At 42.1% G+C, this 24288-nt stretch overlaps 1 protein-coding gene and 1 pseudogene across 1 annotated transcript in view; one reads left to right on the forward strand and one right to left on the reverse strand.

The window, feature by feature from the left end:
* LOC126088464 (pikachurin-like) overlaps nt 1-12671 on the forward strand; it is a 1041406-nt gene extending 1028735 nt beyond the window's left edge. Inside the window, exon 14 of the mRNA XM_049906606.1 lies at nt 10067-12671. Coding sequence (XP_049762563.1) covers nt 10067-10215 — 149 coding nt within the window. The 3' untranslated portion in view covers nt 10216-12671. The remainder of the gene's footprint in view (nt 1-10066) is intronic.
* LOC126089883 (5S ribosomal RNA) lies at nt 8196-8313 on the reverse strand (annotated as a pseudogene).
* Nucleotides 12672-24288: the final 11617 nt, after the last annotated feature.

The raw sequence follows: 24288 nt of genomic DNA on the forward strand, positions 1-24288 counted from the left end.
GTAATGATGTAAACATAGCATTTTCGGTTCCTCCTTTCTACAGATCCGAAGATGGCAACAGAGAATTGCCAAAACTGGTCATCTATATGACTAACTTATTTTAGTGATCTTGGTAGTTGAGGCTTTATTCTGTGTTACATATACATTCATACACTTTCATCGAAAATGTGTGTGGTAGTCTCATTTTACGAACTCGTTATGTGGTTTTTAGCCAAGAATTTCTCTTCCAGAGACCTTGAAATTGTAGGCTTCTTTTTCAGAGTAAAGCCCTTTAACGAATCTTGATTAAAAACTACTCTCATTTGCTACTAAAAGAGTGCTTGCTAAAAAATTAATAGACTTCAAATAACTATTTTATTTTAAACGCTTACATTTAGTTTTCATGACGATGAGAAGTGAATTGTTTCATGTATCATGTTAGTAGAATAACTATCTTCTGCTAATCGCCGCTTTAAATATTTCATAGCTGTGTAAAATATATTCTTGATTCTTCCACCTTCTCGTATACCATCACCTGTAAGACGCAAGAGCTACCGATGCGATCTGCACCTACTGTTAAAATCGGTGAACACAGGTCACTGAGCTTCATCTAAAAGCTCGCGTGGGGTGATATCTCTCCCATTTATTTACGGCAATGCTGAAATGGTTTCATATCTGCAGTACACAAATCATCTAAACAATAAAATACTCTGGGTGCCGTGTTTGCACAGTTTACGGATGAATGGCGCGTGGTATATTCCATTCTTTGGCTTAACGTGACTTTACTGAATGCGTAACGCGTTGTGCAACAGAAACAGACAGATTATCACGATGATGAAAGTGTTATTAGTGGACAGGGAAACAGCGTGATAACACCAGAAAAATTCACAATTCTCGGGCCTTTATCTTTCATTGGTTAGTTATAGGAAGCACTTTAGTACATCTTGTTTTGTGTTGTTGTGATCCGTCGATGTTTACTTTATGGTGTATGAGAGGCTGAGAGTACAAGTCTGTCTTAAGCGAACTGAGTAAATGGTTGTTAAAGTTAAATGGCTATTTATAAATTATGTGAGCTGGTACCACCACATCCGATAATTCTTTTTGATAGTCAGTTAATCCATGTACAGTTGCAGTCAGGGTTAGGGACTGTAGTACCCATGCATTATGTTTTACACGTACCTATACCCCTTGTGCCTTAAAACCTTTTAGAATAAAACAGGTGCAAGACTAAGAATATATTATTTACTTCCTTGTATAACATATTTTGAACAGTTCATGAACTTTATAACACAAGAGTAAATAAGAAAGAAAATAAAAACACCAAAACGAAATTATATTGGTGGGCTTCCAACATATACGAAATTATTCATAGTCACTTTCCGTTGTCACCTTACTGTCAGTGTATACAGATACAGAATCGTTTCCTACTGCCGTATTTCTTGCCTGGGGCAATACTCGTGATGCTCTACCTCTGTGTTATGCATTTTTCTGTCTTCCTCATCCCATTTTTTCATGACATCCTCTTCTATGACCACTCTCTGTTGCACCCGAGATTACTTCTGTCTGGGAATGGGATATATTGTCATTCTCAAATTTTATTTCAGTGCCGTTTTCATGTAAAGGCTGCAGAAGAGGCATCGATTGGCGACCGATATTGTGCCTCCTAGTATCCACTTCTATAAACTCAAGGTCACAGTTTAGTGAATGCTTGAACTGCATTGTTAGTGGTTTTCTTTTGTTTATTCAGATCCATCTAATATTCCTCTACTGTATTTTGTTTCCTTCGGTATCTGTAGCAACTTCATCCTTTGCTGTGTAAAGCATGGCTATATTCGAAAGAAACTTTTCCGTTTTCAATATCATTATGGTAACCTTTATGACAGCCTTCTTCAGTCCTTCCACTCTGTCTTAGGGAACAAATATGCAGCTCCAATTCGACCAAAATCTTGATGACATTACAGGCCAGTTTCAATGAACTTGTAATCTATTGTGTCATTGTGCTGGTTTTCCCTCAAGATGTACATTCAGTATTTCAAAATATTGTTGCTCTTGTTCTAGTCACTGCAGCTGTCGCTGTATGCAATGATATGGGTCAGTTGTTCTGAATATTTGGCCAAGCATGAACCAAGTTCCCATGAACCCCTCCCTTTGGTGGGATCATTTCTTATGAACATGTAAGCTTTTCCAAATTTAAATTCATGCACACCTTGATTGTAAGTCCACAACACACTCAGATAAAATGCATTGTTCATAGTCATATAAGGCTCCAGCACTGTTTCCTGTAAGTCAAGTGCAAAGACAGCAGTAAATTCTCGTATTCCTATCCAGTTTCTTTTCGTCTATCTCATTTCGCGCTTTTCTTAAATGAAGTTCATTCTACCTCTCGGGTTCAGTAATTAACGCCCTGTCTGAGAAGGTAATATCAGTCTTGAACTTGTCACAATTACTGCACATGTCACTGCGTGGATGGTGAAAGCTTAGACTGAAGTCTCTGTTAAAAACATGACGGTAATACCACTCTTGAACTGGAGCTGTATTCAGTTCGACGTACTTGGGGCAATGGATTACAGTGCATACATTTTGCTCAGCTTAAGCTCGGAACTCAAACACTGTCTGAGAATTGTCTGCTCTGCTGTAATCGCTCCTGCATTTTGTACCTCTTCTCTTCTCTCTGATGGTTTCTTTAAAGCAGATTCTTTGTGGTCTCTGAAATCTGGTTGTGGAATGCCTGTGCCTATTTCTGCTAGCTGTTCTTCCATTATTAATATCCAAAGTCTCTAACTAAAATTCCTTACACACCCATATACCCTGAGATGTATAATTTTACTAATTGATCTTGGCTTAACTGCGCCAGGTTTAGAAGCTTGGGCAGTTTCACTGATACACATGCACATATGAATAAAGCTTGCAGGTCCAAGAACCAAGACCCCAGTCCTTAAATATGATTTGCCTATCGTGTTCCATAAAGTTTTCAGAGCGGTGGTACGTACAATTGTGATTGAAATGTTTCACTAACATTACTTTAGTCACCTTCCCTTAAAGAGTAGTAAACATCTCCCCTAAATTTATTAACTTCTTTCCAACCTCCTGTTTTTTGTACCCCGGATTTCTTGTCTGCTTCTGTCCTCTGGTTACATCTTCCGGTACCTCTGGTGATGAGAAGGATTGTTCTTGTCTTTGAAATGCTTGTCAGGAGCATTCTAAATTACTTCCTTTCCTGTAACGTAACGAAGTACGAGGGTGAGTCAAATGAAAACCTTAAATTTGTAATAACAAATCGAAATTTCGCGCCGTTATCCTGTAAGTTGGTAAGCGTGCAACAAACAGCGTGCAGAATAGCCTGTGTAGAATAGCCTAGTGCAGATGCACACATATCGTCGCAATATCAGTATAAAAATGGCCGCCCCACGTGCGACTTGCACCAGGGAAGAACAGCGTTCTGTTATTCGGTTTTTGCGTAGTGAAGGTGTGAAACCTATTGAAATTCATCGACGAATGAAGGTTCAGTACCATGATGCATGTTTATCACAGCAGCAAGTCTACGAATGGAGTAGGAAGTTCGCAAATGGTGTGACTTCAGCAGAAGATGCTCCGCGGGCAGGCCAGCCACAACAAATTGCGACTCCACAGAATAGTTGAAGCCATGGTGAAGGAAAACCGCCGAGTGACACTGAATGACATTGCAGCATGTTTACAGATTAGTCATGGGTCAGCACACCACTTTGTGCGTGATGTGCTCCAGTTTCACAAAGTGTCTGCAAGATGGGTGCCACGGCAGCTGACACCTGAAATTAGAGAACGACGTGTTGATGCTTGTGAAGAACTTCGGCGCTTTGAACGAGAAGGTGATGGCTTCCTTGCAAGAATCGTTACTGGGGACGAAACCTGGGTTCACTTCCACCAACCTGAAACGAAGAGAGTGACCAATGAATGGCGCCATTCCTCATCACCAAGTGATTTCCATATGTTTGGACTACTCAAAGCCACAATGGGAGGAAAGAAGTTCCGTTTTGATGAAGAGGTACGCCACGCGGTGCATGAGTGGTTGCGCGGACTACCAAAAGAATTTTTCTAAAGAAATTTATACAATTTGTAAGAGCTGGAGGACTTGCATTGAGCGAGAGGTAGATTATGTTGAAAATTGATACAGCTTTGTACCACTTCTGCACAATAAATAATATTTTAAAAAATATTTAAGGTTTTCATTTGACTCACCCTCGTAGATAGTTCTAGTACACTAGTAGCCACGTTTTTCTTCAAAAAGGCGTGGAATATCTTAATATTGTAGGAAGAACTTCACAGGTTTTGATCAAAAAACTAGGATGAAAAGAGAAATTGAACGGGCTGTGCCTAAAGAAAACCTTAACTTTGCATTTGGGCATACTGTATGTGAAAGAATTTCTTCAAACTTACCCGTACATTTACTCCTTTTCTTTTCACTTGAACTTGTGATCGATGACGTTGAACCCTATTCCCTAGGTCCACAATCAAAAGTCTCGAGTAAATCATAATCGGAACTGGCATCTGGAAAATAAACTATAATGTATTTCCTTAAATATGATGAAACCAACATTTCCTGTACATGATGCTCAAGTCATTGTGTAAAAGAAGCAGTGATTTACCGGTATTGCATAAACTCCACTGACGCGACATTTTACTCAATGCAACTACTGCGCACGTGCATTCCAGGTAGCTACTGATAAAATGTCAATGAATCTGAGCTTACTCAGTTCATGTCATAAGAACAAAAGTTCACTATAACAATACAACCTACTATTTCAGACAAGTAGAAGCAAAGAAATTACGCTATCGCTGCATTTTAAAAAAATACGCATTTTAAGCTTCACTAACGACACCAACAATTCTTGCTTCGTGCGCCATTTCACTTGCACAAGTTGTACTCTAAATGTAGTCCAGGTGTAATCTTTGAGCTTAAACTTTATCACCTAGTGCAATATTCAGTACGAATTCACTTGTACATCTTTTTCTCTTAAAAGATGCGTGGTTTAGCTTACCAAATGTCCATTTAGGTTATTCTTTTACGAAATGTCACTTGTACTACTGGTATCCTCAACCCGTCGTATAACAGAGCCATCGGTAGACTTCCGAACCCACAACCGAAGTGAATACATGTAACTTAGTTTACAGCATCCATTAAAATAACTGTACCTGCCAGATAAAATTTAATTTTTTGTATCGGGCCACAGCCTCTGAATATTTTATAGATGAAAACATGGTCCGTTTAGGGTGTGTATTTAATTTAATTTGTGCGAGTAGCTGATTGTAATGCCTCCTTTTCAAGAACGTACAAGATGGTGACACCTTACAAGTGCTTGAAAATGACGCAACGTCAAAATTAACTCAATGCACACACTAAATAAAGAACATTATTATACAGCCTACAACAGGCCATCCTTCATATGTAAAGTACAAGTATATCGGATACACTCAAACGTGTGCGGTAACAGTGGTGTGACCATACTATTACTAACAAGGGGACCGCGCCTGCACGTCATCGGTGATTTTGTCCCAATTTATGCTTTACGCAGGTCTTCACCAGAAATGAAAGCGACAGATGCGGGAGCTCCAGATGGCCTCGTGTGAAGCAATCGATTAATTGAACATAGACTGCTTGCAATCGAACTTATTGAGATATCACCCGGCACTCGGACGTTTGTAATTTTCTTATATCTGTGGTACGTGAAATACAGAACTCAAATATCAACGGAGAAATGTATTTCTATGCAACTCTCGAAAATTCTGGTGAAAACAGACTTTGGAGATTTCCGTGGAACTTTAATCCACCCAAGTTAAGGAACTTTTTACAGCTGGTCGCGTGGTCCGCTTGGTAGCGTCAAAGAGCGTAAATGGGGGAGCCGATAGATCACTGGTTTGAAACTCGCTGGTCTCTTTCTTTCGTTCTACGGCTTTCCCTCAGCTCAAATATCTACATGATTTACATAAAAAGTCTTCAAATACATGGTAATTAGCACATCTCTGATCAGCATTATTTAAGAAAAATGCACGTTTCCTTGTTTACCGTTAGATATCACAAACATTACAAATATGGATGCATAAATATCGACATTTTATTAAAAATTGATAACAATGATTGTTTGAACTGAAAGAGTTACAAAATCATTACAAATCATTATAAAATAACGATAATTAAGAATTTGTATTTGCAATGGAAACTGGAATTCTGCATACAACATGTAATTAGAAATAAGTAGACGTGCAGTTTTCATAAAATGATAATTAGGTAAGGGCTAATTAGCATATATTTGGTGAACTTTACATTGGAAATGTGCAGATATTCGAATTAAAAGAAAGAAAAAGAAAAAAGACCATAGCAAAATTCGAATCGGCAATCCTCTGATTACCCGAATACCATTCTCCAAAGCTACCGAGTGAGCCAGGCACGGTATCGTGAAAAACTGCGTACATTTTGGCAAATTAAAGTTCCTTGCAAAATTTTTAAGTCGATTCTTTCGAAAAATTTTGACCCTTGTATCGACCTGCTTTGGTTGACTGGCGTTTGCTTTTTGGACTTCACGTACACTATGTGATCAGAAGTATCCGGACACTTGGTAGAAAATGACTTACAAGTTCGTGGCATCCTCCATCGGTATTGCTGGAATTGAGTATGGTGTTGGCACACCCTGAGCCTTGATGCCAGTTTCCACTCTCGCAGTCATACGTTCAACCAGGTGCTGGATGGTTTCTTGTGGAATGGCAGCCCATTCTTCACGGAGTGCTACACTGAGGAGAGGTACAGATGTCGGTCTGTGAGGGCTGGCACGAAGTCGGAGTTTCAAAACATCCCATAGGGGCTCTATAGGTTTCAGGTCAAGACTCTGTGCAAGCCAGTCCATTACAGAGATGTTATTGTCGTGTAACCACTCCGCCACAGGCCGTGCATTATGAACAGTTGCCCGATAGTGTTGAATGATCCAATCGCCATCGCCGAATTGCTCTTCAACAGTGGGAAGCAAGGAAGTGCTTAAAACATCATTGCAGGCCTGCGCTGTGATAGTGCCATGCAAAACCATAACGGGTGCAAGCTCCCTCAATGAAAAAGACGGCGACTCCATGACACCACCGACTGCGAATTTTACTTTTGGCACTACACACGCTGGCAGATGACGTTCACCGAGCATTCGCCGTAGCCACACCCTGCCATCGGATAGCCACATTGCGTACCGTGATTCGTCACTCCACACAACATTTTTCCTCTGTTCAATCATTTTTACACCAAGCGAGGGGTCGTGTAGCATTTACCGGCGTGATGTGTGGCTTATGAGCAGCCGTTCGAGCCTGAAATTCAAGTTTTCTCACCTTCCGATTATCTGTCATAGAACTGGGAGGGGATCGTGATTCTCCGGGTGGTCGAGCGGTTCTAGGCACTACAGTCTGGCACCGCTCGACTGCTACGGTCGCAGGTTCGAATCCTGCCTCGGGCATGGATGTGTGTGATATCCTTAGATTAGTTAGGTTTAAGTAGTTCTAAGTTCTAGGGGACTGATGACCTCAGAAGTTAAGTCCCATAGTGCTCAGAGCCATTTGAACCATTTGATCCTGATGCAGTTTGGAGTTCCTGTGTGATGGTTTGGATAGATGTCTGCCTCTTACACATTACGACCATCTTCAACAGTCGGCGGTCTCTGTCAGTCAATAGACGGGGTCGGCCTGTACGCTTTTGCGCTGTGCATGTCCCTTCACGTTTGCACTTGACTATCACTTTGGAAACAGTGGGCCTAGGGATGTTCAGGAATGTGGAAACCTCGCCTACATATGTATGACACAAGTGACACCCAGTCACCTGACCCCGTCCGAAGTCCGTGAGTTTCGCGGAGCGTCCCATTCTGCTCTCTCACGATGTCTAATGACTAGCGAGGTAGCTGATATAGAGTACTTGGCAGTAAGTGACAGCATAAGGTACCTGATATGAAAAACGTATGTTTTTGGGGGTGTCCGGATATTTTTGATCACCTGGTGTACAATAAATGTAAAAAAACCTCCGTTGTCAGGCCTCGAGTGGCCTACCGGGACCATCCGACCTCCGTGTCATCCTCAGTGGAGGATGTGGATAGGAGGGGCATGGGGTCAGCACACCGCTCTCCCGGTCGTTATGATGGTATTCTTGACCGAAGCCGCTACTATTCGGTCGGGTAGCTCCTCAATTGGAATCACGAGGCTGAGTGCACCCCGAAATATGGAAACAGCGCGTGGCGGCCTTGATGGTCACCCATCCAAGTGCCGACCACGCCCAACAGCGCTTAACATCGGTGATCTCACGGGAACCGGTGTAGCCACTGCGGCAAGGCCGTTACCACAATAAATACACTCCTGGAAATGGAAAAAAGAACACATTGACACCGGTGTGTCAGACCCACCATACTTGCTCCGGACACTGCGAGAGGGCTGTACAAGCAATGATCACACGCACGGCACAGCGGACACACCAGGAACCGCGGTGTTGGCCGTCGAATGGCGCTAGCTGCGCAGCATTTGTGCACCGCCGCCGTCAGTGTCAGCCAGTTTGCCGTGGCATACGGAGCTCCATCGCAGTCTTTGACACTGGTAGCATGCCGCGACAGCGTGGACGTGAACCGTATGTGCAGTTGACGGACTTTGAGCGAGGGCGTATAGTGGGCATGCGGTAGGCCGGGTGGACGTACCGCCGAATTGCTCAACACGTGGGGCGTGAGGTCTCCACAGTACATCGATGTTGTCGCCAGTGGTCGGCGGAAGGTGCACGTGCCCGTCGTCCTGGGACCGGACCGCAGCGACGCAAGGATGCACGCCAAGAGCGTAGGGTCCTACGCAGTGCCGTAGGGGACCGCACCGCCACTTCCCAGCAAATTAGGGACACTGTTGCTCCTGGGCTATCGGCGAGGACCATTCGCAACCGTCTCCATGAAGCTGGGCTACGGTCCCGCACACCGTTACGCCGTCTTCCGCTCACGCCCCAACATCGTGCAGCCCGCCTCCAGTGGTGTCGCGACAGGCGTGAATGGAGGGACGAATGGAGACGTGTCGTCTTCAGCGATGAGAGTCGCTTCTGCCTTGGTGCCAATGATGGTCGTATGCGTGTTTGGCGCCGTGCAGGTGAGCGCCACAATCAGGACTGCATACGACCGAGTCACACAGGGCCAACACCCGGCATCATGGTGTGGGGCGCGATCTCCTACACTGGCCGTACACCACTGGTGATCGTCGAGGGGACACTGAATAGTGCACGGTACATCCAAACCGTCATCGAACCCATCGTTCTACCATTCCTAGACCGGCAAGGGAACTTGCTGTTCCAACAGGACAATGCACGTCCGCATGTATCCCGTGCCACCCAACGTGCTCTAGAAGGTGTAAGTCAACTACCCTGGCCAGCAAGATCTCCGGTTCTGTCCCCCATTGAGCATGTTTGGGACTGGATGAAGCGTCGCCTCACGCGGTCTGCACGTCCAGCACGAACGCTGGTCCAACTGAGGCGCCAGGTGGAAATGGCATGGCAAGCCGTTCCACAGGACTACATCCAGCATCTCTACGATCGTCTCCATGGGAGAATAGCAGCCTGCATTGCTGCGAAAGGTGGATATACACTGTACTAGTGCCGACATTGTGCATGCTCTGTTGCCTGTGTCTATGTGCCTGTGGTTCTGTCAGTGTGATCATGTGATGTATCTGACCCCAGGAATGTGTCAATAAAGTTTCCCCTTCCTGGGACAATGAATTCACGGTGTTCTTATTTCAATTTCCAGGAGTGTATAATAAATTGCAAAAGTCAGAGTAAATGAATGCGCGGTGTCTCCTTTCAGACCTGTACGATAGAGCAGACACCACCCATTTATATAGTTGATTCGCCTTCAGCGTGGACGCACATTTACGTTCGACCTGGAATCTAACGCTGGCGAGCATTTAGGACATGCACGAGGTCTGTGGGTAGGTGGAGCTAGGTGGGAGTTTCAGTCGGTCGGGGAGCGTGTCCTCGTTAGGCAGACAGAAAGCGCGGAGTGTTCGATAGAACTGTTTCAGTGGGTGGTGTCGAATACTGTGTGTTCACTTGGACGCGCCTCTTGCTTTTCAGGTGGCATGGAGGACATCGAGCGCGAGACGCACGGCAAATACCGCGTCGGCCTCGTCGGCTGCATCTCGGACCTCATCCTGGACGCCGACTACCGCGTCAAGCTGGTCGAGATGTCCACCTCCGGCTGGGGCATCGAGCGCTGCAACTAACCGCCGCCGGCACGACCACTCAGCGCCGCCGCCTGCATTTCGTCCAGCTTTCGCCGTTCGGCCGACGAGGAACGAGTCCGGGGCCTCGCTTCGCCAACTCGACAGGCGACGTGGCTTCCACAGCTGCTGCAACGTCCATACTCCCACCGAGACCTCTCGGCACGCTGAAGTCTGACGGTGCTTTGTCACGGATAGATCTCAGTCATTGCCAGTCGCCATCAGTGACGGCTTGTGAGGCGCTTCGGGCCACAGCGCGGTTTCTCAGACTCATTTACGCACTGCAGTTCATGAGATACATACTTGTATTTGGCGCAGCAAAGTCGGCTTACTCGAGCGCGCCATCCGTGTTAAAAATGCGAAGTGGTTAGTACTCAGAATAATTATCACTTAACATCGTGACAGATTAAACATTGCACAAAGTTTCCTTGTTATAGCTACATTTGTCGTGATTCTTAGAGCACTAACACACACACCTGGATCAAATAAATCTGAAACACCTCTCCTATCAGTTGCTTCGATTCGTGAACGAACAAGATTTCAAGACGAAGTACAGCTAATTTGTATTGAATGATTATTTAAAATAACTTACTTGAACAACTTCTTGTGTTTCCAGGACGTTGACAAGTCGCAGTAAAATCGCACTATATTTTCACATAGCTTACCTCTTACTCTGATAGCAAATCCAATGCTCTGCTGATTAGAAACTTAATTAGTTTCCCGTTTCCAGTTCCAAATCCCCAGTAAAAACTATGCCTCAAGAATCACTTTAGTTATCAATCTGTGGGATCTGTGCTGTTAAATACACTTTCCGAGATTAATATTCTGTACACACTTTGTGTACTTCACATTTAATAACCGAAGATGTACTTACATCGAAAACTGAAATGTTGATTTGTTTGAGGAGATATTTTAATATGTTATTGTGACTGATTCTCGTAAGCCGGAGGCGAATATGATGACGAAATGCTTGCGACATTTCAGCAAATAAATAAAAAAAAATCGTTACGGATCTGTTCGATCTGGAAAAAAAGTCAATACTGTGGCTCATGCCACTACACTATTTGGTGCATCACGATAAGAATAAATTTATTATTATTATTATTAATTACTATAAAGAGAAACGCGATGATAAAGAGACCTCTATCTACTTTTTTATGAAGTGCTTTACAAATATTGCTTCCGAATAATGGCCTCATTATCGATAATTCAGTGGAGCGTTGTTCCAGAGAAGAAGTTCAAATCTAATGTTGCATTTAAAATCAGACGCACTGTTAGACGTGTACCCAAGAGATATCCTATGTATGTACACCAGCTGTTATGAGTATGGAAGGCTGTAGATAAAAAAAATGAAAAGACTGCTACCGAAAGAGATATAAACGTATATTCAAAACGTACGATCAAGCGAAATTATACACACTCACCAAAGAACTTCTTTACGGAAGAAGAGGTGATTATACCTGTCGTGACTTCATTTTAAAGTGAGCAGAAACTTCGCGTACGGTGAAATGGTGGTTTAGAATATTGTGCGAGTGTGTAGTTAGCTTCATTATGAATGTGGAGCAAAACATTCCAGATAATTTTTTAATGAATTCAGTGTTTTAAATAACAGCTGGAAAAATGTAATCTTTGTGTCAGTCCTGAATCACTTAAGCTAAAACACAAAGTAATTTGCACATAATTTAGAGATTTTAGTTTAATGTGTATGACAATGCTCTCATGTATGTATTGTATCTGATTTCTCTGTGCTATCATTTCAGTAATGTCTATTTTCGATACGCAGACTGACTGTGTAGACTGCGAACGACATGTATGTTTTCTAAGCACCATATATATACGTATACATATATCAGAGTGTGACTATCTGCTCTTTCACTCTACTATACAAGAAATTTCAATCCGAATTTTGATCGTGGTGTTGAAAAGATTAAGCTTTTTCACTTGAATCACTTAGCACTGAAAAAAATGGTTGAAAAAAAAAATAATCAGCTGCCAGCCCATCTGCTAAACTGTTCAGTCTGTATGCTGAAGCAACAGATTTTTCATAAAGTTCTGGAAAGAAACATATCATTTTATGACAAATGGTTCAGTAGTCAGTTAGTTTTGTATGTCATTTCTGTACAATTTTCGTAAAAAGAAAAGAACAGTGTAATTTGATCTTTTTCTTGTGACTGAGTTTTACAACGTACTAAGAATGTGAATTCGTACCGAAATTATGTACTCGGTGTAACCTGGGCGCGGCCCGCACACCACTTGTGCTGGGCCAGGGGTGTCCATTCGCGGGCCCCCCCGCCCACAGCCTAGAGTAGCACCACGCGTCCCGGCGCTCTGTTTCTGTAGTAGACGTGACTAGACCAGCTGTAGTAGTGTCAGAACTCTGATGTGTGACTTATTTCCAATTCGTACGCACTCAATGTACCAGCGCAGCTTACATACAATGAAACAGATTTGGGTGTTCACACTTGTGCTCTTCTTCGCCCTGCTTGCTCCACATCCCACGTCCCACACGCAGTCGTTCCACAGCCGTTGCAGCACTCGCCACGTTCTGCAGATGGAGGCGACTCACCAGAGGACATCGGTGGCGGCGAGTGGCTGAAGCAGCAGAGAGAGCCACGCACCGCCTGCCAGTCACCTGTTTGGCACGACCTATACCTGATATTAACACGTCACATCTTACACAGCGGTTACATTTATTAGTCTAACAAGGGGAGGCCGCCAATTGTGAAATTCAGATTCGATTCATACTGCGCATAATAAAAGCTCATGGCCAGAGGTCTAATGTGGCAAAGCACCAAGATGCACTTCTCAGCCGTTGTCGAGAAAGTCGACAGTTAATAGAAACCGTTGGGGTGAAATACTCTCTACGATTTGTAATTTCCTACAGCGTCGTGGCGCAGCGGTAAGTGCTCGGGTTCGTATTTCGAAGGTCGCAGGATCGAATCCCGCGCCATGCAACTTTTTATTTTAGTATTTGTTTTTTGTAATTCAAATATATATATATATATAAAATTCCCGGCAATCAGTTGCAACAATTATGCATATAATAAGTTGTTGAAAGTCGTTTGTCGTGGAAAAACTGGCGACTTCGAACATAATTATGTTTTTCGCAAACAAAGTTGTATTTCATAAATGTTATTAATTGTCTTCATAATGTTTACACGTGTAGTTAACGGAAGATGTAAAAACGATATTCCGAAACGAATACGTATAGTGTAAGTCAAACGTTCGAATTAGAGTAGAGACCCCACGATATATATATGTATGCATAAAACAAATACTAAAAAAAAAAGGTTGCACGATGCGAGATTCGATCCGGCGACCTTCGGATTACGAACCCGAGCGCTTACTGCTGCGCCACGACGCTGTAGGAAATTATAAATCGTAGAGAGTATTTCACCGCAACGGTTTCTTTTAACTGTCGATTTTCTCGACAAAGGCTGAGAAGTGCATCTTAGTGCATTGCCTCATTACACCTCTGTCCATGAGCTTTTATTATGCGCAGTATGAATCGAATCTGAATTTCACAATTGGCGGCCTCCCCTTGTAAGTTACATTTATTAGTCTAAGTGGGTGCAGTTGTACACACATTAGATATAAGCTACATGTATGACTGCCAACTCGTAGACGGAAGAGAGATTTACGCTGCTGCTCAGTAAAACAGCAACACCTTGAAGACGGCATGAAGCAAACGTCCAGTTGCTGATTAGTGTATGACGGGGCGGGCTCTTTTGTGCTTCTCATACACCTGCTTCAGGTTCCAGTTCTGCCAAAAAGTTTGTGTTTTATCTTCGGTGCGGAAAATTCAGTCCAAATATCTCGATATGCTTCTTTGAGTCCATCCCCTTCACTCTGTGAGAACAGACTTTGGTTCAGTCGACTAAAGGCAGCGTTAAAGAAACAGCAACTGATACTTAGCATACAGAGGCCGCATAACTCGAGCTTGAACACAGTATCTGTACGTTCGTAAGAAAATATTGCGCTTTTGCGATTCTATCTACCTGCGCAACAGGTTTGAGGGGCACTCAATTCTGCATTATTAAGTCTGAAACACATTTTAAGTTGTTATCAAGTCTGCAATTATTGCCGGAAAGCTATTACCATTGCAAGTTCACTGTTACATTGTTTTGCTACGTGTATTCATACGTAAAGCCAGAACGTAAAAGTCCACACTCAGTAAATTGCACGATCTAAACAGTAACTGACCCAAGCAATTTACGAGTTACTACATCAGGTCGTTCAGTCTTTTTTATTTTTTTTTCTTCAAAGGAAGTGCTCACCACAATGTTCCGTAAAGTTTACGAAACTGGCCATGCGGGGTTTTTAATCGATCAGAAAATTTACACGCAAATAACTTCCTAGCTACTTCACATAAAATCGCAAAAATTCCCATGAATAGTTTAAAACTGTAGTCACTTCAGATATAAAGAAGAGTGAATGAATAGTTTTCTTCATCGTAACCGAAATTTGTAGGGGTCCACATGTTCTGCTGACTAAGACTTGCTGCATTATGGTACGGGAAATGCCTAGTTCTCATTGGCTGATGATCTGAAAGGCAAACCAGAAAATCTCCTGCTCTCAAATATCTGCGGTAATCGCTAACTCATCGTATAGGATTCTTTTTAACTGATCTGTCTTAGACTGGATTGATGCAGACCGCCATGAATTCCTCTCCTGTGCCAACCTCTTCATCTTAGAGCAGAAATGGCAAGCAACATATTCAATTGTTGCTGGGTGTAATCCAATCTCTGTTTTCCTATACAGCTTTTATGTTGTACAGCTCCTTCCACAACCATAGAAGTTATCCCCTGATGTCTTAATAAAAAATCTGCCATCCTGTTCCTTCTCATTCTTAGTTTTTCCACATATTTCTTCCCACGTCGATTCTCCAGAGAACCTCTTCACATTTTACCTTATCAGTCCACCTAATTTTCAACGTTCTTGTGTAATGCCACATCGCAAATTCTCTTATTTTCTGATATGCCAACAGTCCATATTTCACTATCATGCAGTGATGTGCTCCAAAAGTACATTCTTCGTCGAGTTAAGGCCTATTTTAGACTTCCCTTGTCCAGTAATGCCCTTTTTTCAGTGATAGTCTGCTTTTGATATCGTCCTTTCTCCGACCTTCATGTGTTATTTTCTTGCCTAGGTAGCAGACTTCCTTACCTTCATCTGCTTCATTATCACCAACCCAGTTGCTAAGTTTCTCGCTATTCTCATTTCTGAAACTTCTCATTGCTTTCGTCTTTGTTAGATTTATTCTCAATCCATATTTCATACTCATTATACTGTTCATTCCATTCAACGTATGGTGTAATTCTGCTTCACTTTCACTGAACATAGCAATATCGTCAGCTCGTATAAATCACTGATACCCTTTCACTTTGATTTTAAATCCTATTCCTGGGACTTTCTTTTATTTCAGTCATTGCTTCTTCGATGTGTAGACGAAACAGTAGGAGAAAAGACTACATTCCTGTCTTACACACTTTCCAATTTGAGCACTTCGTTCTTCGTCTCCCACTCTTATTACTTCCTGTTGGTTTGTGTACCAGTAGGCAATTCTGGCGTTGCGCTTGATAATGGAAGTAATACTGAAGAAAAATCAAGACACGTTCATAGGATTTGTCAACCTGCAAAAAGCGTTCTAAAATGTAAAATCGTGCAAGAGGTTCGAAATTCTGAGAAAAATAAGGATAAGCTATAGGGAAAGAAGGATAATATACAATGAGTACAAGAAACTATAGGATTACAGAAAGTAAATACGAAAGACCTCATAAATTTATGAAACCAAATCTAAATGAAACAAAAACAAAGTCCAAGTTATCCTCGAAAATTGAGTATCAATTCTTTTAACACCTAACTTCCATTGTACCTTCTTTTATACGAAAGTATACATACTGGAAACACGTCTTACGACTTCCAATCACACAAGATTTTCCCACGCATACTTTTTCATAGTTTTCTAATGAGTAGGTAGTGAATAGAACTGGGGAGAAGAGGAATTTGTGGCACTACTTGACTAGAAGAAGGGATTAGTGTGTAGGACATGTTAGGAGGCATCAAGAGTTCACCAATTTAATATTGAAGGGCATCCTAGAGGGTAAAAATGGTACAGAGGGGCAAGAATACACACACAGCAGATTCCAAAGGTTATATGGTGCAGTAAGTACTTGGACATGAAGAAGCTTGCACGGTATAGGGTAGCATAAAGAGCTGCATCAAACCAGCCTCTGGACTGAAGAGCCGGCCACTGTCGCCGAGCGGCTCTAGGCGCTTCAGTCTGGAACCGCGGGACCGCTACGGTCGCAGGTTCGAATCCTGACTCGAGAATGGATGTGTGTGATGTCCTTAGGTTAGTTGGGTTTAAGTAGTTCCAAGTTCAATGCGACTGATGACCTCAGATGTTAAGTCCCATAGTGCTCAGAGCCATTTGAACCATTTTCTGGACTGAAGACCACAACAACACTCTTTCACTCCCTCCAGAACACTTGCACACCCAACAAAATTAAATATTAATTTTAAAATACTTTCATTTAAACCAGGAGACTACTGGCGCACAAACAAAGAAAATTCTCGATAAGCAATATCTGTGGACAGCGTCAGGATCATTGGCTCTTGCTGCTCAGGTAGGTCGCAATAACATAAGGGTCATGCAAACGCGAAGAAGATGAGTTCAGAAGGGAATACTCAACGCCATGCAGGATCTCAACGGCCCCACGTGACTAGTTCCTGAGAGGACAGATGCGCAGGATCATTATTCAGGAAATGGGTTTATTTGCAGAAACACAAATCCACACTAAGACAAGAAAAGAAAAAAAAGAAGAAAATAACACCACGAATGAGAAACCCAATAGAACGGAAGTTGGTAGATGTGCTTTTCACTTGCAGACAAACAAATGATTACAACTCAGAAAAATCTGATGAGCTATTCAAGAGAGAGAAATTCACAAATTGATCAACTCAGTAATGCGTCGGTCCACTTCTGGCTCTTATGAAGCTGTTATTCATCTTGCCACTGATCTATATAGTTTTTAGATGTCCTCCTGAGTGATATCAAGCCAAATGCTGTCCAACCGGCGCGTTAGAGGGTCAAGATTCAGAGATGGTTCAGAGCCCTACCCATAATGACCCCAAGGTTCTCAATTGGGGAGAGATTCGAAAAACTTGGTGGCTAAGGTAGGGTTTGCCAAGCACGGATACAGGCAGTAAAAACTCTCATTGTGTGTGAGCCGGCGTTATCTTGCTGAACTGCAAGCTCAGGAGAACTTGCCATGGAGGGCAACAAAATGGGGCGCAGAATATCGTTGACGTACGACTGTATTATTAGGGTGCTGCTGATGATAAGCAAAGGGGCTCTGCTATCAAAGGAAATGGCACCACGGACTGTCACTCCTGGCTGTCAGGCAGTATGGCGGACGACAGTGAGGTTGGTATCCCACCACTGGCTGGGGCGTCTCCAGACATGTCTTCGGCCTGGAATATCATTGACTAGAATTAAATTGTCTTCATCGATGATTCTCGCTACTAATTGAGCCCCAATGACTAGCAAAGACGTGTCTGGAGACGCCGTGGATAGTGGTGGGATATCAGGCTGACTCTAGTGCATCATGCGGTCCAACAGCTAGGAGCGATGGACTGGGATGCCGTCTCCTTTGGTTGTCATCCACGGCACTCCTACAACACAGCGGTACTGCCTTTGAGGTCTTCGTCACGCTGTTTCCCATCAAGCAAATTCAAGACAGCTTGTTTCCGGTGCTATTCTGACCAATCTCGATACAGGGGATGGTCGACTCTTGCCCTGGCCAGCAGCTTCTCCGGATTGCAGACCTTTCACCCACTGGGAACACCTGATTACGGCTGCAGTAGGAATGGCATGCTATCTTTCACAAGCCACTGCTGTTAATGAACTTCCGCATGAAGTCGAAGCAGCACCAAATGACATTCACGTATCTGATGTCCAAGCTCAGTTCGTTTTGATGCCCTCCCGGCTTAGAACCATAGTTTCTGACATCGGCATTGAATGTTACTCCCTGTATCCTCCAAAATCGCCTACAAATATAATAATTTATTCTTCTAACTGTACTGAACATATCGTTGTTTGTTGTGTTTGTGTGTGAAATATACTAACTAAATTACAAGGAAATGAATACCCTTAGCTGCACACAGACGTTGATATACGAGTAAGTCAACGGGGGCATTTGAAAATGTCCCTACGGGGACTCGAACACGGGATCTCCTGCTTACATGGTAGACGCTCTATCCATCTGAGCCACCGAGGACACAGAGGATAGTGCGACTGCAGGGACTTATCTCTGGCCCGCCCCCCGTGAGACCCACATCGCAACTTATCGTCCCGCACTATATTCATAGTGCCCCTGCCCATTATACTCGTTACTCGCAGCTTTACTGTCGATTCCTGTAAGAATTCGGGCACTGTTTGTGCATCCGCACAGAAGAAGAAGATGGTCAAATGGCCGGTGAGCCATGAAGATTGTATCTGTTTTTTACGGACATGTAAGCAGGAGATCCCCCGTTCGAGTCCCGGTTGGGGCACACATTTTCAACTGTCCCTGTTGACTTATATCAACTCCTGTATGCAGCTAAGGGTATTCATTTCATTGTAATTTCATTATAATGAGGTGCATGGTCACCAATGGTATCTGTTCTTTCGGACATGTCCGAAAGAACAGATACCGTCTTCATATGATATACTAACTAGCTGTGTACTTACATCGATATTTAATGCAGTGGATGATAAGACCCATATGTATTCCAGGAGACGTTGAAGGGACGACCCCATCACAGAATGTCCTGACACCCCCCCCCCCCCCCCACTACAATAATCAGGCCCAACTTTTTACTGGGCACTAAGACATGGTCGCGTATTAAGACTTCAGGGTCGAAGAAAGCGCGCAGTTATACATTGAAACACAACCTCCCTCGTAGTTTTGCAGTTATTCCAGCGTCGAGGGTCGGCGCAATATGCTCCACTGAGTCCACCCATCGTTCTGGAGTCTGAAGATAGTTTCTAAATAGAATCGAAACCGATCACTCCAACAAAAATAAAAAGTTGCGATCAAGACTGTTTTAACCTTTAAATTTTAATTATAATAGATCGCTGATAATGTTGTCAAATTTTTTTGTTATTCTGAGAATTCTTTTAAATTGTTGAACCTATGTAAGTTTAGTCTCAGCGACTATCAATCAGTAAATCGACATGCTACGGTCTTCTTTTGTAGCCTAGCTGGCTCACGCTCGGACGGCTTAATTGCCCTTATACCAGTATATTTCTTTAACACACAGTGTTTACCAGAAATGCCCCAAAGAATTAACTGATGAAGAGTTAGTGTGGCGCAATGGATTAGGACGTGAGGGTGCTATATAAAACGTATGACACGCATACAAACTCTTCTGAAAGATAACACAGGAAGTAATGCACTAAATAGTCAATTCAGTATATTTCTGTAATTATTAGGGGTAAACAGTTTTGTGATTATAATTAATTCTTTTGAATTCGGTAAAAAAATGACGAAGACTAGGGTCTGATTGTGAATGGTGGAGTGCATAAACTATTTCAGAGTCACTGAATTATATTCCTGATTTATTACGTCTATTCGATGGGATGCTTTCCGTATTACAACATAATTTATCTTAAATTGGACATCAGACATTACTCAGTATACAGCAAGGGAACAGTTGTGTCTGTCAAGTGCAATCCGAATTATCGAGTTTATAGGTCAAAACGACATCAAAATAATTCCCGATACGTACAGAGAGTAATCTTGCAACACCTTATCTGTAGTGGTCGTGTGGTGTACAATTACTTTGGATGGGCCCAAAGAACAATATGATGAACTAGGAAAGTGGACTTTGGTATGCACTGTGGACTCATTACTACCGCGTATAAGGGTACAAAAAATGTACAAATCATCGAGCTGCAGAAACTTTCAATATACGTGCGTAATATTAGCTGTTGCGGCACTTTCCGGCACTTTGTCCAGAACTACAGAATCATATGCAAAGACAATGAGACACATGTTCGATGTGCACCAAAATCTTTCATTCACGTGAGAGTTTTCTGATTTCCGAAATATTTAACTTATATGAACGTACTCGTATCACTGAGAACAGAGAGAGAGAGAGTGTCATACTAAGCAACTCGGTTAAAATGAGCTAACACACGATTCAACAACGTGTGGTAGTACAAGATCTAGTTCTTCCAGTGTCTGAAGGCGTAATTCTTTCGATTACATAGTAACTTTATATTTTAAAAATACCAGAGGGCTATCGCCGAACTCAAAGAGAAAACGTCTAAGTAATTATCTTGATTAACATTAGATAGCTCTGATAATAAGTGGTGAATGATGGCCTATAACAAAAACGTAAATTTTCTGTAATTTATAAAATATTCAACTTAGAGGAGACTATGTAACGTCACTGAACTCAGACAGAAAAGATCTTGGTAATTAATTTTGTTAAAATGAAGTGGTTTATATTTCAAGATCATATCGTGGCTGAGGGCAAAAAACTATCGTTCACATAAAACTCTGTAACTCCTAAAACATCCGAATTATTCAGAGCCGGCCGCGGTGGTCTAGCGGTTCTAGGCGCTCAGTCCGGAACCGCGCGACTGCTACGGTCGCAGGTTCTAATCCTGCCTCGGGCATGGATGTGTGTGATGTCCTTAGGTTAGTTAGGTTTAAGTAGTTCTATGTTCTAAGGGACTGATGACCACAGATGTTAAGTCCCATAGTGCACAGGGCCATTTGAACCATTTGAATTATTCAGAACTGCTGACTCCATGGAGATCACGGGTCGAAAACTTTTGCAATTACTATACCAAAAAGGAATTAGGTTGGGGTTCACGAATACGTAGTGACTGAGGGCTACATCTACCATCTGCTCAGAGAAACCCCATCAGAATATAGTTCCATCAAGCGAACAAAAATGCAATTCGCGAACATGAGATAGATGGTATCACTATGAAAACAGAATTTCCTTTCACTGTATCTCTTACGCTAGTACTTAACACCGAAATGTTACGGTCGTTTCGGGAACAATGCCAAGTTCGTGATTCTCACTTATTCACAATTTACATACAAAATTTATTAAATAATTATAATTCGCCCACGATGAATAATAGAAATAAATTAACAGAAATATGATTCTAATCTTAACTAACATGCTTGGTTAACCAACTTGCAGCAGAGCAAGCCAAATGCTTGTGGCTCATTTTTCGATCCCAAGAGAACAGTGAGCCACTTTGTGTCGAATCGTGCGTAAACTTGGCGGTTGAAGGGAGCATAAAGAAGCACTGGCTACCAACACCTGCGTCTGTTTCAAGAGTGGAGCGACCACTTCTTGTTACAAAGCCACGTCTTCTGACCCACGCCGAGTCAGTGAAGAGGTAACGTAGGTACCACAAGTCTACTGCGCTGTGGTACTCTTTGACTTTGACGAAGGAATCTTCAAAAATACTTGTAACGCAGTTACACAGCTTCATACTCATACAGGAGGAAGTGGAAGAAGCAACGGACAGCACTGGAACAAAGATATACATGAAAACATGTTCATATGCTTGGTGACTAATCTGTAAAGAAAAGTAAGAAAATGGTGTAGATATCTGCTGCTATCAAGTTGTGGCACATGCAGAAGACAAGATCAGTGAAAGAGGGACATAATGTCCGCTGTCAGCATGCACTGTTTGTTGACGTTATCGATACACATGATGGTGGCCACGGAGCTCACACTGAAACGAACTAACGCAGACTCCACGGCAGAACTGACTGAAAAGGCATTAATCTAACATCTGGTCTAGCGCTGCTAAATGTAACTTTAAAAATATCGTAAAGTGATTATAGTGTTGACCTTTTTTCTACACCTTTCTCGATATTTCGTAGAGATTCTTTCCTATTCTGGCAATTATGCTGATAGTAAATGCAAAATTTGTACACGATATTCGACAGAGAGGTATCAAATGCGCCTTGAAGTGGTGTAAGTGTAGGAGTGCAATGCGGCATGTATACATTTTAGTTCACAATGCTCAGTCTCAAGCTGACGTGCCGATATAATTGATAATGTCCTGACAATATATGATTCCATTTTTAACATATTTTCCGCTCCGTTATTGCCATAATATTCACTCCATTTGTTTACAATCGTAATACCGATATATTACCCAAGAAATTCAGGTTAAGCGTTCAAAAACGTGTTCTCTCGGAAGATCGGAATGGTGCAAGAATTACTAATACAGCAAAATATTCGTCACTTACGACTGTTACCACCTGTCAATATGTGATTTGGAAGCCTTTAAATTCTCTTTAGAGTACACATTTGCATGACTATATAGAAATAACTGCAACACCGTAAAGTGAAATCATACCGGAATACGTTATCAAAAACTTCTTAGGAACTCAGTGACTTGAAAGTAGACACATTTTTTGCTGCTGAACCATAACGGGTAAAGTTTCCATTGTGTTGCAAGCGTATCATCTCACGTACTTTTACAAACACAAATTATAAGGATGACCATATAAGTGTTTATAATTATATTAATGACTTGTAAGGATTTATTGAGGAATGATCGTTACGTCCGCTTCCTGTATTGTTAATGAATTATAGGCAGATCTCTTGCAATACCACACAGTCAAAATCTACTTCTGTTGACTGAAGACTTGACGGTAAGTACGGAAATTTATTCGACAAGTCTTGAATATTCCTTAAATGCATGTTCCTGTAATTTACTAGTTTGGTCACATTGGCTAGCAGTATGTTCTCCTCAGCACAATTGCCTTGTCACGTAGCCCACAGGCAGTACTCCAGAACAGTGGTTCTCAAACATTTTTGGTCGAGCCTCCTTCTGAACCATAAACTGTTTTGCCCACACCCCTATTTTTCTTTCTTCCTCAACACTTCCCATACATGGCAAATAACGGCCCACGGCTTGTGCTTACTTTTGTCTAATTATTACAGACATCAATTAAACAATAACAATAATAATACTTCGATAATAGTAATAATTAGATCACATGAGCGAGTTACAATTTTTTTTAAGTATGGTATATTTGTATTGTGAAAGTTAAAAATTACAGCTAGTTTATACACAACCAAGCCTGCGTGTGCAGTTATGTTAACTGAGCAAGAGTGTTTGTTTCACTACGCACAAATTATCTTTAAAAATTAGTTCACAAATCAGTTTAATCAAGCATAACTGTTTCCTGCTATACTCATTTTAAATCGTTCAGAATCTGTAGATATCTGAAAAATCACGACGTAGAAATGACGACAAAATAATAGTCGACATTTAAATGATAAATTAAAACCTGTTCTATCCAAATTGATCATCCAAAATGAATGTAAACTAGAGTAAAAATGCACACGGGTCAAAATTCGGGACTTTTCAGACATATGCACTTTTAGTGTGATGCGCATCCTCGAATTTGTGAAGAAAGCAGATCCAATCTCGGCTGGATCTTTGAAGCAGAAAACCCGCAGATTCCCTTCCAGCTGCAGTCGAACGAATCTTCGTCATCATTACTGCCACTTCGGAAATGTTGACTCTCACAGGTGCGTTGATACGAAGGGTAATAACGCATCTGATGCACTTCTTGCTAAGTTCGCATATTCATTTCGAGTTTGTACACAAAAATTTTCAAGAAACTTCAAGTTAAATCTATTTCGAAGTATTCTATCACATGCTCAATTAGCTCCTCCTGTTCGACTGTTAACAAGTAGTCTGGTACGATCTTATCGAAAGTATTGTGGATCCAGTCATGTCTAGATGAAGTTTCTAGAAATTTATTCTCGAATCGTTGGCGAAGCGTTTCGTGATGTACAACGCCAGATCTACTAATTTTACCTACATCCAACTCATTGTCTTTCACGAAATAATTCAGACAACAAAACACGTATCAGTTACCCTTCTCCTATTGGGTTTTCTAAAGTCCACGTTTTCTCTCGAACTCAAGTACTTTATCAGTTAGAAAGATGATATTACGATTTCGGCGATGAAGTGATACGTTATGATTACTCAGTTTTTCATCCAGGAACAGAGCAGCGCAACTGTAGGTCTCC

This window comes from Schistocerca cancellata, chromosome 6 (assembly GCF_023864275.1).
Source record: "Schistocerca cancellata isolate TAMUIC-IGC-003103 chromosome 6, iqSchCanc2.1, whole genome shotgun sequence".
Taxonomy (NCBI): domain Eukaryota; kingdom Metazoa; phylum Arthropoda; class Insecta; order Orthoptera; family Acrididae; genus Schistocerca; species Schistocerca cancellata.